Source organism: Salmo salar, chromosome 18 (genome assembly GCF_965601325.2).
Source record: "Salmo salar chromosome 18, fSalSal1, whole genome shotgun sequence".
NCBI classification, from domain to species: Eukaryota; Metazoa; Chordata; class Actinopteri; order Salmoniformes; family Salmonidae; genus Salmo; species Salmo salar.
Window position 1 is genome coordinate 10726014 of NC_138308.1, and position 17765 is coordinate 10743778.

Sequence of the window (17765 nt, forward strand, 5' to 3'; positions counted from 1 at the left end):
TTTGTTTTTCAAAAGGACAATGACCCAACACACCTCCAGGCTGTGTAAGGGCTATTTGACCGAGAAGGAGAGTGATGGAGTGCTGCATCAGATGACCTGGCCTCCACAATCACGCAACCTCAATCCAATTGAGATGGTTTGGGATGAGTTGGACCACAGAGTGAAAGAAAAGCAGCCAACAAGTGCTCATTATATGTGGGAACACCTTCAAAACTGGAAAGGCATTCCTCATGAAACTGGTTGAGAGAATGCCAAGAGTGTGCAAAGCTGTCATCAAGGCAAAGGGTGGCTATTTTGAAGAATTTAAACTATAAAATATATTTTGATGTGTTTAAGACTTCTTTGGTTAATACATGATTCCATATGTTATTTAAATAGTTTTGATGTCTTCACTATTATTCTACAATGTAAAAAAATGTAAAAATAAAGAAAAACCCTTAAATGAGTACTGTACATACAGTAGCTGCCTCAATCACCTCATATCCCTGCACTTCCACTTGGAACTGGTACTCCCTGTAAATAGCCATGTTATTTTTACTTGTTATTGTTATTACACCCTAATCCTAATTCTGTTGTTATTCACTTTGTATTTATTCCCCATGTCAGTCTGCCCAAACAGCTTTGACTTCTAAACACTGAGAGGAAAATCATCCTGTGCTCTTGAAAGTTTACTTTCTGGAGAAAACTCATTAACATGCTAACTTGAGCTGTATATTCCCAATACAGTACTTCCCAAAAATATTTTGATTAAAAACTCTCGCACAATTTTAGGCAGTTTATTTTATTACATTAATCAATATTGAAACATCAAATAAACATGCAAAGTATAACTATCTATTTACAACAATTTCAGCAAACAAAATGTCTACATTCAAATGTTACAGTGTGAACACATTTTACAGGAAGATGTCCCAAGAACGTTGACGTCAATAACACAACATCACCTTGAACATTTTAGGAAAATAGGTTTCTCCAACGTTGGCCAATCAGTCTGTCAGAGGCAAGTGGGTAGGGGAGGGAATGTAGAATAGTACACTCTCATTGGTCAGGTTGGTTGCTTGGACTTGCAGTACCTGGACATGTGTCCTGTGTATCATGTATCCTGCCATTGCGGATATTTATCCAATACTGTGTCCATTCACTGCAGCAAAACAGATCACTAATTATGTAGTTACATCTTGGGAGAGGAGACATTGAGTCTGGAGTCCAAAAAGAGGGGCTCACTTGACAACATTATTAAATAGCAAACACATTTGTTGCAAATCCACAGTAAAGGGAAATTGGGAATGGGAATTTGTGGGATTCTCGTGAAACAAAGGGAATATTTCCTTAGTGGTTTGATTTAGTGGATTATTTTGCTCCATTTTGGCACTGGCTACAGTAGCGTAGGGGATATCAGGGGACCCAACACAATGACCATGTAACATACACTGTAAGTTGACCGTCATGATTTAGCACTGATCTACATATATTAGTTCAGTGCATTTTTCTTCTTTACCATAGACCAGATTCTAAGAGATCAAACTTTACTTATAAAGTTGCTCTAGCAACATAGAGAAGCATTTTGTATCAAAACTGTAGTAAGTTCAATATAAGTGTACATTCAATGTAAGTAACATCTAAGTTTGGTCCCCAGTGACAGTATAATTGAGGGCAGTTCTCTATAATATTAGATTTTTAGATAGCCTCCGTTTGTATTGCATTACAATCAATACTTATCTTCCCTAGTCTAGCAAACAACCCAATGAAAACCCAAAACAAGCAAAGAAACAGAAAGCAAAATAAAGTTATTGGTAACCGTGCAAAACAAAACCGAAATAATTGTCTTTCTATTTTCATCAGTAGTTAGCTCATTATCAAAGATATTTGATATTTCATTCTATTGCACTGAACAAGACCATGTTTGGCAGAGCAAATGCATTGGATTGCATTTTAGAAAAAGAGAAGGCTAGAAGAAAACCCTTATGGCGAAAATGAGATTAACACAAATGTTAATGTTGCATTCTGGCGAATTATTTCAAATATAAACTTCCATTATGTACATTAATTAAGAGAATGCATTACGATGATCAATATCATCATCATGAAACAAATCATTATGTTGTTATTCTATGCTCTGGACAACCTACTTGTCAATGGCTTTACGGAAATGGGTGAAAGCATTGTAACAGAAAAATGCACTTAATATTTAGGATATAAACAAACATGCATAGATTGTGAGACTGTGTCTGTCTGCACAGGACTATGGAATGTTGCAGTGTTCCTTTTGCATGCTGATATAGCATGCTATTACCTTCGATGTAGGATTTTTCACGCAGCAATGGGAACTAAGAATTAATCATTTCAAAATGTACGCAACAAAGTCAAAAGAGAACCATGAAGGATTACAAATCAAATTGAAATCTTTGGTCCTTTGGTTACTTAAATGTGAAAACATTATCGGGAATATATGACATTCGTCATCACACACAACACTCACACGACAGAGAACAAGGACATTGACAAAAGATTGAGGAAGCTTTGCATGTTAGTTCAACATGCAAAGCTTCCTGGATGATGAAACGATGATTGATGATGACATCCTGTTAAAATACAGTAGAGGTTTCACCTCTATTTAAAATGTCCTAAAACATCTAATACAAGGTACTAGCTTAACGATTAAGATGGCATGTATCACAAAGCACAGTGGAAAATACTATTTACCAGCTCCAATGAAACAATACGGCATATATCACTGTTACTCGCGTGTCCAGTAGGAGCTGTGTATCCACACCATTCTATTGCATTATTCCAGTTAAGGTGCTGGCAGTTGTGTCCCTTGTAAAACATACTGGAAACAGAATAGTATGATGAAAAATTAAATAAAATAGTTTATAGGTGCCTTTGAGAGTAAATTTCCATAATGTGGTGGAGAGAGGAAATGGTAGCGAGGGGGGGTGAGAAAGAAAGAGAGTGGATGAGAGAGAGAAAAAGAGAGAGAGTGAAATGTCTTTATTCTTTTGAACTTTTGTGAGTGTAATGTTTACTGGTAATTTTGGTATGTTTATTTCACTTTTGTTTATTATCTATTTCACTTTCTTTGGCAATGTAAACACAATGTTTCTCATGCCAGTAAAGCAACTTAAATTCAAGGTTTAAAAAGGCTTCTAAAGTTTGACATTTGTACTTTAAAATGTCACACTTGATTTGCAATAATGAAAAATGTATCAACCCCTACAAAAAAAGTAATTATAGTCCATATAATAATTCACATTTCATGTTGCTGCAGGATAATTTTCCTGCTGTAGAAAACTGGCTCATATTAAGATCCTACATCTGTAGGTCGTCTATGACCATCAGCAGGCGAGAATAAAATAACAACATGGAAATCAATCAATTATGAAAGCTGTAATGAGCTAAATAAGGTATAATAAATGTGGCATGGTTGACTGTACACTATGCCTCACTCATAACATGAATGTAAAAATGTGCATTGTTTAAAAAAAACTAAAAAAAACACGTATGAATCACAGACAGAAACATACCCAAACACACTCCCACACCCCTGTGATTACAAGTACAGGTAGTATGTCCAATAGAGGAGGTTGACGAATACAAAGGAGAGGGGGAAGGTCATCCTGGAGTAATTGTCTATTAAGTGGGGATTCTCCACATGGCAACAGTTTGCAGCTTTGCGTAGGACCTTGCGGAGGAGGACCAGGACAATGAGGCATCGGTTGGGGGGCTCCTCAGGGGCCTCAGGCTTGGCACTGCCAGTGGGGCTGGAGGGGCAAAGTACCAGCTCAGCTGTGGCCGCTAAGGCCGCTTCATCTACAGCAGCTTTCTCCTTACGCCTCTTGGCCCTGTTGTTTTCAGCGGCGATGGTGGTGACCATGCCATTCATCTCCTCGTCAAAGCCTCCCATCTGGTGACCGTACTGGAGGAGAGGAGGGAGAGAGAGAGAGAGAGACAGTGAGAAGAGGACTGAAGAGTCGCCCCAATCAACTGATGTTCTCATCTGAAATAAACAGAAAAATGGTGGAGATACTTACATCCATACAGTACGAGCAGATGAAACATGGCAAAGGTGATGAAGATGATGATTCTGATAATGATGGGGATGACGATGACGATAATAATAATGCTGATGATGACAATGATCAAGATCATGTAAATTATTGCAATGCTAATGATGATGAACATGACAATAATAACCGCATGACTGACGTTAACAACACTGAAGGCCTCACCATGACAATGTTGGCGTCGGGATGGTTAAGGGTGCAGAAGTGGGCCACGGCGTACTCGATCAGGGCTCCAAAGATGAAGCTGAAGCAGATGCCCAGGTACACGTCGATGGCTTTGATGAAACAGTTGGCGTTAGGCAGGGACGTCCTGGCACCCATCATTAATGTGGTCATGGTCAGAACCGTGGTCACTCCTGTCACAGTACACAACACAATGGTTGGATGATTCATTAAATGTTTGAAATCATCAAGATGTCCAGTGTCCTGAAGTTTTCATTTCAATTCACATATAACAACACAAACCCTAAGGCTTAATGACGGACTACATCTGTAGTCACTCCACACATGAGGAATTCAGCTTGAGTTGACTTACCTGACATTAATACATTGAACAAAAATATAAACGCAACATGCAGCAATTTCAAAGATTTTACTGCATTACAGTTTGTAAGGAAAATCAGTCAATTGAAATGAATTAATTCGGCTCTAATCTGTGTAACCCTCTCACCAGGCTCGAATATGACTCTCACAATATTAACTTATGCAGAGTATCTCAGCAGCATGGGATGTTAGGTGAGAAGGACATCTCCAATAAGAATTCCTATTGTAAACTATCTTGGGTTATGACAATAGGGTATTAATTTCAGATTAAAAGATTATAGGTTTCTGTTATTGAATCAGGATAAACCATCCCATGCATTAAATTAAATTGAAACAATCAATGACTCCACCAAGGCAATATACATAACGTTCCATATGTGTATTAAAACCTTTTCAAACACAAATACATTTTCAGACACAACATCAAAAGAAATAAAAAATAATCCCCAATGAGTCGTGCACAACCCGTGTCCAAATTATTTCAAGTTTGCTTGAATAAACCGTTGGCGCGCGTTTGAGCTAAAATAAAATGAAGACACCCAAAAATATCCTGAAGCACCTCACGTTGTGGTTACTCACTACTTGGTCGATATTCCCTCAGCGAAGTATGGCAGTTCCATGCAGGTTTCCTCACAAAGTCCAAGGCAAGCACAGCTACCCATGCAGACAGTACTCCTTAGCCGTAACCGATATCCCATGGGAACACGAACTCGTTAAGCTTCCCAAGCCATTATCTCCCGATGTCACTCGATGCTAGGCTAACCTCAAGGCAAATACCTCCACGACGAGACGGTAGCTTCAGTCTTTACTAAGTTTTAACAAAATTATAACAACTCTTTTATAAAATAAAACATGTATTTCCCTTCATACCTTAGTAGGTATGGGTTTTGTTCTAGTTCTGTCGTCTTCTTTTATAATTTTTCTTCACCAACCTTCCTAAGGTAAAACGTCCATCCTTTCATCAAGGTCTTTTTCCCTCTCTTTTTTCCCAGGCCTCCCTTTAACCAGATCAACTCCCATTGGCCACAACTTAACAAGCGACCGTATTGGTCAAAACTTAAACTTCAAAATAAAACAAACTATTCATTTATACATTAAATAAATATTTCTTCAAAAAGCATAATGCATTAACAACATTACAGTTTAGGAGCAATTCAATCATCTTTTAAATATAATACCAATTAATTATAACAAATAAACTCTATACCTGGTTCAAACAAGGGTATTACATATGGATTTCACATTACTGGGAATACAGATATGCATCTGTTGGTCACAGATGCAGTACCTTAAAAAAAAGTAGGGGCGTGTTGTTTGACAAAACTGCACACTTTAGAGTGGCCTTTTATTTTCCCCAGCACAAGTGCACCTGTGTAATGATAATGCTGTTTAATCAGCTTCTTGATATGCCACACCTGTCAGGTAGATGGATTATCTTGGCAAAGGAAAAATGCTCACTAACAGGGATGTAAACCAATTTGTGCACAACATTTGAGAGAAATATGTTTATTGTGTATATGGAAAATATCTGGGATCTTTTATTTTAGCTCATGAAACATGGGACCAACACTTTACATGTTGCGATTCTATATTTTTCAATGTACATCAGGCTAGATGTATAAGTAATATTACAGTTATGTGAAGGTAAGCTAACAGGAGTATGAGTCACTTGTGGAACAGTCTGTTTTCTCTAACCGCCTGCATTCTACAGATGAAGGATCTCAATTTGATCACCCTTTTGCAGGATAACCTTCCTGCAATGCAGGAACATTTTTTACTTATAGTGTATTTTAGGTTCAAAACAACAAGCTCTCACAGTCTCACGTCAGAATTAGACATTCTTCCATGTTTCTCAAACGTCAAATTTCAAAATTGTTTCAAGTGTTTGGTTACTTCTCTGTATCATTCCAAGTTTAAGTTAAGGCATTAACTCCGAATTCTTAAGGTTAGGAATGAACTCCGAATGGTTAACCTGTCTGGGCTAGGGGGCAGTATTTTCACGGCCGGATGAAAAACGTACCCAATTTAAACAGGTTACTACTCTGGCCCAGAAACTAGAATATGCATATTATTAGTAGATTTGGATAGAAAACACTCAGAAGTTTCTAAAACTGTTTGAATGGTGCCTGTGAGTATAACAGAACTCATATGGCAGGCAAAAACCTGAGAAAAATCCAAGCAGGAAGTGAAAAGTCTGAGAATTGTAGTTATTTTTATTCTCTATCGAAGCTACAGTGTCTGTGGGGTGACGTTGCACTTCCTAAGGCTTCCATTGGCTGTCTAAAGCCTTCAGAAAGTGGTTTGAGCATTTTCCTGTCACTGGGCAGATAATAGGAGCTCAGTTACTGAGTGGTCTGCCTGGCAACAAAGGGATTGGATATGCTTGGTCCCGCGAGCGCGCCCCTCCTTCTTTTTCTTCTTGAATGAATATGCTATTGTCCGATTGGAATATTATCGCAATTTTACGTAAAAAATACCATAAAGATTGATTTTAAACAGCGTTTGACATGCTTCTAAGTACGGTAATGGAACATTTTGACTTTTCGTCTCTCGTTCCGCACTCGCGCGTTATTATGCCTTTGGATAAGTGATCTGTACGCATGAACAAAACGGAGGTATTTGTACATAAATATGGATTATTTCGAACAAAAACAACATTTCTTGTGGAAGTAGCAGTCCTGGGAGTGCATTCTGACGAAGATCAGCAAAGGTAAGAGCATATTTCTAATACTAATTCTGAGTTTAGGTTGCCCCGAACTTGGCGGGTGTCTGAATAGCTCACTGTGATGGCTGAGCTATGTACTCAGAATATTGAAAAATGTGCTTTCTCCGTAAAGCTATTTTAAAATCTGACACAGCGGTTGCATCCAGGGGTAGTCTATCTATAATTCTTAAAATAATTGTTATATATTTTGTCAATGTTTATGATGAGTATTTTTGTAAATTGATGTGCACATTCACCGGAAGTTTTGGTGGGAATACATTTTCTGAACATCACGCGCCAATGTAAAGTGCTGTTTTTGGATATAAATATGAACTTTATCAAACAAAACATACATGTATTGTGTAACATAATGTCCTAGGAGTGTCATCTGATGAAGATCGTCAAAGGTTAGTGCTTCATTTAGCTGTGTTTTGGGTTTTATTGACACATGTCCTTGCTTGGAAAATGGCTATGTGATTATTTTTGTCTATGTACTCTCCTAACACAATCTACTGTTTTGTTTTCGCTGTAAAGCCTTTTTGAAATCGGACAATGTGGTTAGATTAACGAGAAGTCTATCTTTAAAATGGTGTAAAATAGTTGTATGTTTGAAAAAAGTTGAATAATGACATTTTGTTGTTTTTTTCCCACGTAACCCATAGAAGTTAACCTGTTAGGGCTAGGGGGCAGCATTTGCACGTCTGGATAAAAAAAATGTACCCGATTTAATCTGGTTACTAATCCTACCCAGTAACTAGAATATGCATATACTTATTATATATGGATAGAAAACACTCTAAAGTTTCTAAAACTGTTTGAATGGTGTCTGTGAGTATAACAGAACTCATTTGGCAGGCAAAACCCTGAGACATTTTCTGACAGGAAGTGGATACCTGATGTGTTGTATTACCTTTAAACCTATCCCATTGAAAAACACAGGGGCTGGGGAATATTTTGGCACTTCCTATTGCTTCCACTAGATGTCACCAGCCTTTACAAAGTGTTTTGAGTCTTCTGGAGGGAGATCTGACCGAACAAGAGCCATGGAACGATGATGTCCCATTAGACACCTGGCGCGCGAGTTCATGTTGGGTACCCTCGTTCCAATACGTTATAAAAGAGTATGCATTCGTCCACCTTGAATATTATTCATGTTCTGGTTAAAAAAGGCCCTAATGATTTATGCTATACAACGTTTGACATGTTTGAACGAACGTAAATATATTTTTTCCCCTCGTTCATGACGAGAAGTCCGGCTGGCTTAGATCATGTGCTAACAAGACGGAGATTTTTGGACATAAATGATGAGCTTTTTTGAACAAAACTACATTCGTTATGGACCTGTGATACCTGGAAGTGACATCTGATGAAGAGAATCAAAGGTAATGGATTATTTACATAGTATTTTCGATTTTAGATCTTCCCAACATGACGTCTAGTCTGTATCGCAACGCGTATTTTTCTGGGCGCAGTGCTCAGATTATTGCAAAGTGTGATTTCCCAGTAAGGTTATTTTTAAATCTGGCAAGTTGATTGCGTTCAAGAGATGTAAATTTATAATTCTTTAAATGACAATATAATATTTTACCAATGTTTTCTAATTTTAATTATTTAATTTGTGACGCTGACTTGACTGCCGGTTATTGGAGGGAAACGATTTCCTCAACATCAATGCCATAGTAAAACGCTGTTTTTGGATATAAATATGAACTTGATAGAACTAAAAATGCATGCATTGTCTAACATAATGTCCTAGGAGTGTCATCTGATGGAGATTGTAAAAGGTTAGTGCATCATTTTAGCTGGTTTTATGGTTTTGGTTACCCTGTCTTCGAATTGACAAAACATTACACACAACTCTTGTAAATGTACTGTCCTAACATACTCTAAATTTATGCTTTCGCCGTAAAACCTTTTTGAAATCGTAAAACGTGGTTAGATTAAGGAGATGTTTATCTTTCAAAGGGTGTAAAATAGTTGTATGTTTGAAAAATTTGAATTTTGACATTTATTTGGATTCAAATTTGCCGCTCTTGAAATGCACCTGCTGTTGATGGAGTGCACCACGGGTGGCACGCTAGCGTCCCACCTAGCCCATAGAGGTTAAGGTAAGGCATCTGCCTGGTGGGTGTGCTTCCTGGTTTGAGAAGCAGTGGTTTACCGATACAGATCCTTGCGGGGACAGAAGACTGGCTGATCCAGAAAGAGACCCAGGAGAGGACCACCAGCAGGCTGGAGGGAACGTACGTCTCCAGGATGAAGTACAGGATGCTTCTCTTCAGCTCAAAGTGGAAGATCAGCTTGGGGTAGTGGCCTGTGAGAGAGAGACAGAGTGAGATGACAGCACAGAGACATGAGAACAAGTGTGCAAGTAGAACCCAAAGGTTCCTGAAGGTTTCAATTTACTACCAACCATCAATTTAAAAGATGAACGTGGCTAACATTTATTGGTAGATTATAATTTATGTTGAGTTGCTTGTCATGCCCATAATTGCCAAAAGCTTCTTGCTGCTAAATATCATTTTAGGCACCCCTAACTAAATGTGTCACGCACGCTAGTGTTTCATCTGTCACAAGAGACTAAAACTAAACAGTAGCCAAACGGTAGTATATGTGTGAAAGGATAATGTTAGAGGTAGGACGTGAAAGTTGAACCTGTTTCATAGATGGCCTCAGACGCAGAGGTGTAGTGGTCCTCTACTGTGTACTGAGCCAGACGCAGAGTATCCAAACCACTGACCGACTCATTCCCTCTGGTCCAGTAGAACATCACATCATTGATGTTGTAGCCCCCTGTATAGAGAGAGAGGGAGAGAGAGAGAGAGAGAGAGAAGAGAAGAAAGATGATGTCAAGTCAAAAACAGCAAGATAGGTAATGGGGATCTATTGCACTAAGTGGCTATATGTTTTGAAATAGCACTTTATCACACATACCAATGTACTACTTATGCATCTAAAATACAAACTACCATCCATAAAATTATTAATAAAGGTTAGCTGGTCACTGAGCTGTAAGTGTGCGACAGCCACAAGTAAGCTTTACAATGTTAATGTTTTATTCAAACTACTTTTTATTAAATATGTTTATTTAAGTAACGTACAGCAACAGCCCTCCATTGCACATTGTGAAGAACTGTGACAGTAAGACTGAATAGGAAATGCTAATTCAAATGCAGGGCAAAAGAAGGGGGAAAAAAGAAGGCCCGAAGGAAAGAACGGCAATGAGGACATCACTGCTTTAACAGTTTCCTTCCTGCCTAACACGACAGCGGGTGATTCATACATATTTCACGTCTTATATATATCAGGTGGAAAAAGTACTCAATTGTCATACTTGAGTAGAAGTAAAGATACCTTAATAGAAAATGACTCAAGTAAAAGTGAAAGTTACCCAATGAAATACTACTTGAGTAAAAGTCTAAAATGTACTTAAGTATCTGTCACACCCTGATCTGTTTCACCTGTCTTGTGATTGTCTCCACCCCCTCCAGGTGTCGCTTATTTCCCTGGTGTATATATCCCTCTGTTTCCTGTCTTTCTGTGCCAGTTCGTCTTGTATGACTTTCAAGTCAAGAAGCTGTTTTCCTGTACTCCTGCTTCTATTATCTTTTGCTAGTCCTCATGGTTTTTTACCCTTGCCTGTTTTCTGGACTGTGTACTCGCCTGCCTGACAATTCTGCCTGCCCTGACCTCGAGCCTGCCTGCCACTCTGTACCTCCTGGACTCTGAACTGGTTTTGACCTTTTGCCTGTCCATGACCATTCCCTTGCCTACCCCTTTTGGATTGTTTAATAAATATCAGGAGTCAAACCATCTGCCTCCCGTGTCTGCATCTGTGTCTCGCCTTGTGCCCTTATAGTATCAAAAGAAAAAGTCTAAACCATTTAAAATTCCTTATATTAAGCAAATCCGATTGCACAATTTTCTTTTCTTTTTTTATTGATGGAAGCCAGGGGCACACTCCAACACTCAGACATGATTTACAAACAAAGCATTTGTGTCTAGTGAGTCTGCCAGATCAGAGGCAGTAGGGATGACCAGGGATGTTCTCTTGATAAGTGTTTTCAATTTTCCTGTCAAAATGTAATGAGTACTTTTGGGTGTCAGGGAAAATGTATGGAGTAAAAAATACATCATTTTCTTTAGGAATGTAATGAAGTAAAAGTTGTCAAAAGGATAAGTAGTAAAGTACAGATACCCCCAAAAACTACTTAAGTAGTACTTTAAATTAATTTTACTTGAGTACTTTGCCCAACTGCATAATCCTACAGTCCAGCTTACATAGGATTTAGAAGAGCTCACAGTGACACTTTATAACAGTGCACATAAACATTTGTTGTAAAGTGCTTACTCAATGTATACTGAAATCTGGACAGAAGGTTCAGGAGGGCAACTTAATTCCCTTCAATATTATTTATTGCTGACACGTTTTAGAGCAAGCTGTTTACTTTAATTGGCCTACATTTATAAGGAATAAAGTCATAAGCTACATAGGATCAACATTTCTTCCTGATAATATAGCTACAGCGCCGAAACAGAAAAGTCTCAAAAGTTCAAAGCCCAACCACCTGGCACTTCAGGCGGGCTAAAGCAAACACTCAAATGATTTTAAATAGCATTTGAACCCAGGTCTGCTCCGAAATACACGTTTTCTATCCCCACGTCAACCTTGTCTTTAGAGATTCATTATGAGACGTAGTTTAGTAATTGACCTGCAGAGGGAGACGTAGAATAAGAAGCCCTACGACACGGCTGTGACTGGAGGAGAAGAAATCTCCATTAAAACGGGACACACAGAATCCCCATTTCCTGTGTGCTTCATTACATTAAATACTCATTATCTTATGGCTCTTACTCTACCCTCTCACCATCTCCCGAGAGACAAAACATGTGTGAAAATCCAGGGAGTCATAAGTTATTGAGGAAAGTGTGTTTAATGTAATGTAGAGCACCCCGATGAAAAGTAACAGAGACATTGAAGCCGCTGAGGATCTCTTGTTGTAACTTTTTCAGTGTTATGTTTTCCCTATTACCAACGGATTGCAGAACTCATGATATTGTGACTGCCGGGTCAGGGCAATGTGCAAATTTGGTATGAAGCATGTGCCGGCGCCGTGGTCCTGTGCAATAGCGCGGAAATGGTTACATTAGGAAATTAGGGGCTGTCTTAAAGTGCTCTGAAGCCTGAAAAGTGTACTGCACTGCAGCCTGGAGAGATGAAAGCTTTTGCCTCTTAAAATATCCTGCTCACTGAGACACTGAGATGAGGGCATCTTAAAAAATGTCTGCATACAGACTTTTAAAATCTTCAAAACCAAATCTCGCTACAGTGTCCTCCACTGTGGTGAGCGTGGTCTCCTCATTAAGCAACAATCAAACATGGCTGTGAATGTCTTCCGACTCCAGGCCTTTTCTGCTGTCAGTAGCCACTAAAATATGTCACCGCCATATCTATCTAAACACCTGGTGCTCGTCTTGTCTTTAAACTTCCTTGTTGGAAGTAAAGTGTGGGCTGTGGAGAGAGGAGGAGCGGGGTGCAATGTTACATTTTTGGCAGCACATTAAAAAGAATGAAACCTCACAGTCTGGCTCTTTTCAGTGTGCTGCTGAAGCAAGGCTGTGGAAGTCTGGGATGCACAGTATACGTTTAACCTGGCAGTAATGTAAAGGGGAAAATCCTTGACTTACCTCGACATGTATTGAGTGGGATGAGTGGGACAGGAGCTCCCTCTGGTTGAGTTTGTTGTTGACATGATGTTCGAAGTGTTGCTTTGGCAGCGATTTGGCTATAGCTTAGCACGACTTGCTGTCATTAAAGAGTGTGGAGGTGAGCGAAGAAGAGGGAGGGAGAGATAGTGGGAGAGAAGGATGAAGAGAGAGAGAGAAAGAAAGAGAGAGAGCGAGGAAGAGAGAAATGAAGGGAAAAAGAGAGACTTCTGCTCTAAACCCTTTGCGTTCCTCCCTTGCTAGCTCCCTGCTGTTTTGAGCTTATGTAACACAGAGCTACAGCTAGAGCTGAGGCTGTATCAGAGACAAGACAGGCGTGATCCCAATATGTGGATGGCTGGTGAGGGCTGGTGACTAGTGTGAAGAGGGTTTTGGGGCCAGCCAAGGATAAGAAGCTGGGCCGACGGGGGCAGACACTGTCCCTGTTTCCATGAGTTACAGGCAGCTTTGGGTATGACCCAGTTTTGCCTTATGTATAATAAAATAAATGGGGAAAGTACACCTACACATGAACACACCCCTGCTCGCTTTCTCTCTTTTTCGCACACACACACTCTCTCTCTCCCTCTCTGTTTTCAACAAAACCATCAAACCTAATCAAGCCCAACAGCTCCTTTCCTTAGTATTACAGTTGCCAAGGCACCCTAGTAGCAGCTTAGGCAGAGAGCTCTGTACATTTTCTTACTATTTATTCACTTTCAAGTGTTTTTCTGTTTGAAGTCTAAGTCTATTTGTTTCCTGCCCGTGAATTCATGGCAAATCAGCTTTCTTAAAATAATAAACAACAAAAAATAGGCGTATTCCAACCGAATGAAAACACACTAGCTAGCCAACTAGCTAGCTTGGTAGCATTACTAGCTAGCTAGTGTGTTTTGATTTGATTCTAATACACCAGTCTATTTTTTGTTGTTTCTACACTCTCCTCGCTGACAGTGATGATTTCATTGCTCAGGAGATTTCCTCTAAAGTTATGTAGTAAGCTGACTTTCATCATTATCCTGAGTGTATGGAGAGCTCAAAAACGTAATCTCGTTTTAAAAGACCAGAGAGAGTCAACGGCTACAGAGAAGTCGCAGTCAGACGGCGGGGACGGCGAGGCACCGGTGAGACACCTTGAATGGAGAGGAAACTGTTTTGACCATATACTCCCTCTGCTCAAGCTATGTGGTTCCCTCTTGACTGTTGCTCCATCTGATGGAGGCTTCAAACACTCAAAACGTTCAACTGTTGGCTGACAATCATAGTCCAGACCTACTCTGTCATGTAGCTGTTTATTTTTTCAATGTTTTAATTTTGCTTTTTCAAGGGCTTTGAGATTCTTTCTGTAATGAAAAGCACTTTAGAAGATGAATAAATTATTATTATTATTACTATTATTAGACAGCCACATGTTTAGCTGTAGAAGTTCATCTGAAGTGAAATCTTACAGCTCTCCAGTTGCAGAGTGCAGGTCTGCTTGTCCATGGGGTACTTGGTCAGGTCCATGTTGCAGGCCACAGTGGTGGTGATCCTGGAGAGATGAGAGAAAAACGCAGGTCAACAGTTGTCAACCTCAAAGGTTTCTTTCCCCCTGGCCGAACCACCTCATTGTTTACCCATGTATTCCTTCTGGCCTACCTCTGAAAGAACTACTACAACTGTTTCTGTCCCTGGTCTCTCCTCAATCCTAACCTTCGTTTTCAGGTATCTAATTTAACCTGTTGGGGGTAGGGGGCAGTATTGACACGGCCGGATAAAAAACGTACCCGATTTAATCTGGTTACTACTCTTGCCCAGTAACTAGAATATGCATATAATTATTGGCTTTGGATAGAAAACACCCTAAAGTTTCTAAAACTGTTTGAATGGTGTCTGTGAGTATAACAGAACTCATTTGGCAGGCCAAAACCTGAGAAGATTCTGTACAGGAAGTACCCTGTCTGACCATTTCTTGGCCTTCTTGATCATCTCTATCCAAAACAGGGGATCTCTGCTGTTACGTGACACTTCCTACGGCTCCCATAGGCTCTCAGAAGGCGGCAAAAAGCTGAATGGTGGCTTTGCAGGCCCTGGCTGAAAAACATTAGCGCATTTTGATAGTGGTCGATCAGAGAACAGAGACTGGAGGCGCGTGCACGAGGCGACCCCATGTTTTTATTCTTTCGTCTTTGAACGAAAACAACGACTCCCGGGCGGAATATTATCGCTTTTTTACGAGAAAAATAGCATAAAAATTGATTTTAAACAGCGGTTGACATGCTTCGAAGTACGGTAATGGAATATTGACAAATGTTTTGTCACGAAACGCGTCCGGCGCGTAACCCTTCGTCACCCTTGGATAGTGTCTTGAACGCACGAACAAAACGCCGCTATTTGGATATAACTATGGATTATTTTGAACCAAACCAACATTTGTTATTGAAGTAGAAGTCCTGGGAGTGCATTCTGACAAAGAACAGTAAAGGTAATCAAATTTTTCTTATAGTAAATCTGAGTTTGGTGAGGGTCAAACTTGGTGGGTGTCAAAATAGCTAGCCTGTGATGGCGTGCTATCTACTCAGAATATTACAAAATGTGCTTTCACCGAAAAGCTATTTTAAAATCGGACACCTCGATTGCATAAAGGAGTTCTGTATCTATAATTCTTAAAATAATTGTTATGTTTTTTGTGAACGTTTATTGTGAGTAATTTAGTAAATTCACTGGAAGTGTTCGGTGGGAATGCTAGTTCTGAACGTCACATGCTAATGTAAAAAGCTGTTTTTTGATATAAATATGAACTTGATTGAACAAAACATGCATGTATTGTATAACATAATGTCCTAGGCGTGTCATCTGATGAAGATCATCAAAGGTTAGTGCTGCATTTAGCTGTGGTTTTGTTTTTTGTGACATTATATGCTAGCTTGAAAAATGGGTGTCTGATTATTTCTGGCTGGGTACTCTGCTGACATAATCTAATGAAATCGGACAGTGTGGTTAGATAAAGGAGAGTCTTGTCTTTAAAATGGTGTAAAATAGTCATATGTTTGAAAAATTGACGTTTTTGGATTTTTGAGGAATTTGTAATTCGCGCCACGCCTATCATTGGATATAGGAACAGGTGTTCCGCTAGTGGAACGTCTAGATGTAAATTAAACAAATTTTAGATTCTTCAAAGTAGCCACCCTTTGCCTTGATGACAGCTTTGCACACTCTTGTCATTCCCTCAACCAGCTTCATGAGGTAGTCACCTCGGATGCGTTTCAATTAACAGGTGTGCGTTGTTAAATGTTAATTTGTGGAATTTCTTTCCTTCTTAATGCGTTTGAGCCAATAAGTTGTGTTGTGACAAGGTAGTAGTTGTATACAGATATCCCTATTTGGTAAAAGACAAAGTCCATACTATGGCAAGAACAGCTCAAACAAGCAAAGAGAAACGACAGTCCATCATTACTTTAAGACATGAAGGTCAGTCAATCTGGAAAATTTCAAGAACTTTCAAAGTTTCTTCAAGTGCAGTCGCAAAAACCATCAAGCGCTATGATGAAGCTGGCTCTCATGAGTGCCGCCACAGGAAAGGAAGACCCAGAATGACCTCTGCTGCAGAGGATAAGTTCATTAGAGTTAACTGTACCTCAGATTGCAGACGAAATAAATCCTTCACAGAGTTCAAGTAAAAGACACATCTCAACATCAACTGTTCAGGGGAGACTGCGTGAATCAGGCCTTCATGGTCGAATTGTTGCAAAGAAACCACTAACTAAAGGACACCAATAAGAAGAAGAGACTTCCTTGGGCCAAGAAACATGAGCAATGGACATAGATTTTTTATTTAACCTGGCAAGTCAGTTAAGAACACATTTTTATTTACAACGACAGCCTAGGAACAGTGGGTTAACAGTCTTTTTCACCTTAGCAGCTTGGGGATTCGATCTAGCAACCTTTCGGTTACTGGCCCAATGCTCTAACCACTAGGCTACCTACCGCCCCATTAGACTGGTGGAAATCTGTCATTTTTTCTGATGAGTCCAAATGTGAGATTTTTGGTTCCAACTGCCGTGTCTGTGTGAGACGCAGAGAATGTGAACGGATGATCTCTGCATGTGTGGTTTCCACCGTGAAGCATGGAGGAGGAGGTGTGATGGTGTGGGGGTGCGTTGCTGGTGACACTGTCTTTTAATTATTTAGAATTCAAGGCAGACTTAACCAGCATGGCTACCACAACATTCTGCAGCGATACGCCATCCCATCTGGTTTGGGCTTAGTAGGACTATCATTTGTTTTTCAACAGGACAATAACCCAAAACACACCTCCAGGCTGTGTAAGGGCTATTTTACCAAGACGGAGAGTGATGGAGTGCTGCATTAGATGACCTGGCCTCCACAATCACCCGACCTCAACCCAATTGAGATGGTTTGGGATGAGTTGGACTGCAGAGTGAAAGAAAAGCATCCAACATGTGCTCAGCATATGTGGGAACTCCTTCAAGACTGTTGGAAAAGCATTCCAGGTGAAGTTGGTTGAAAGAATGCCAAGACTGTGCAAATCTGTCATCAAGGCAAAGGGTGGCTACCTTGAAGAATCTAAAATATATTTTGTACAATGTAGAAAATAGTAAAATGAAAAAACTTGAATTAGTAGGTGTGTCCAAACGTTGGATTGGTACGGTATGTGCTCACTCACATGATACAGAACAATGCAGTTTATCATTGATGGGGGTTGTGAATCAATTAACCTGTTTGGGCTAGGGGGCAGTATTGAGAAT

The 17765-nt window shown here is 39.7% G+C and overlaps 1 protein-coding gene across 2 annotated transcripts in view; it reads right to left on the reverse strand.

Annotated features, from left to right (window-relative positions):
- Positions 1–762: 762 nt before the first annotated feature.
- Positions 763–17765, reverse strand: part of LOC106576778 (gamma-aminobutyric acid receptor subunit pi) — a 74863-nt gene continuing 57860 nt past the window's right edge. The window contains exons 6-11 of one of the 2 annotated variants that reach the window (XM_014154177.3): positions 14466–14548; positions 9967–10104; positions 9473–9625; positions 4230–4420; positions 4032–4123; positions 3742–3916 (exon numbers count right to left, since the gene is read on the reverse strand). In XM_014154177.3, coding sequence (XP_014009652.1) covers positions 3880–3916; positions 4032–4123; positions 4230–4420; positions 9473–9625; positions 9967–10104; positions 14466–14548 — 694 coding nt within the window. In that variant the 3' untranslated portion in view covers positions 3742–3879. Of the gene's footprint in view, positions 3917–4031; positions 4124–4229; positions 4421–9472; positions 9626–9966; positions 10105–14465; positions 14549–17765 lie in introns of both variants that reach the window. The other variant, XM_014154175.3, reaches the window with a different exon arrangement.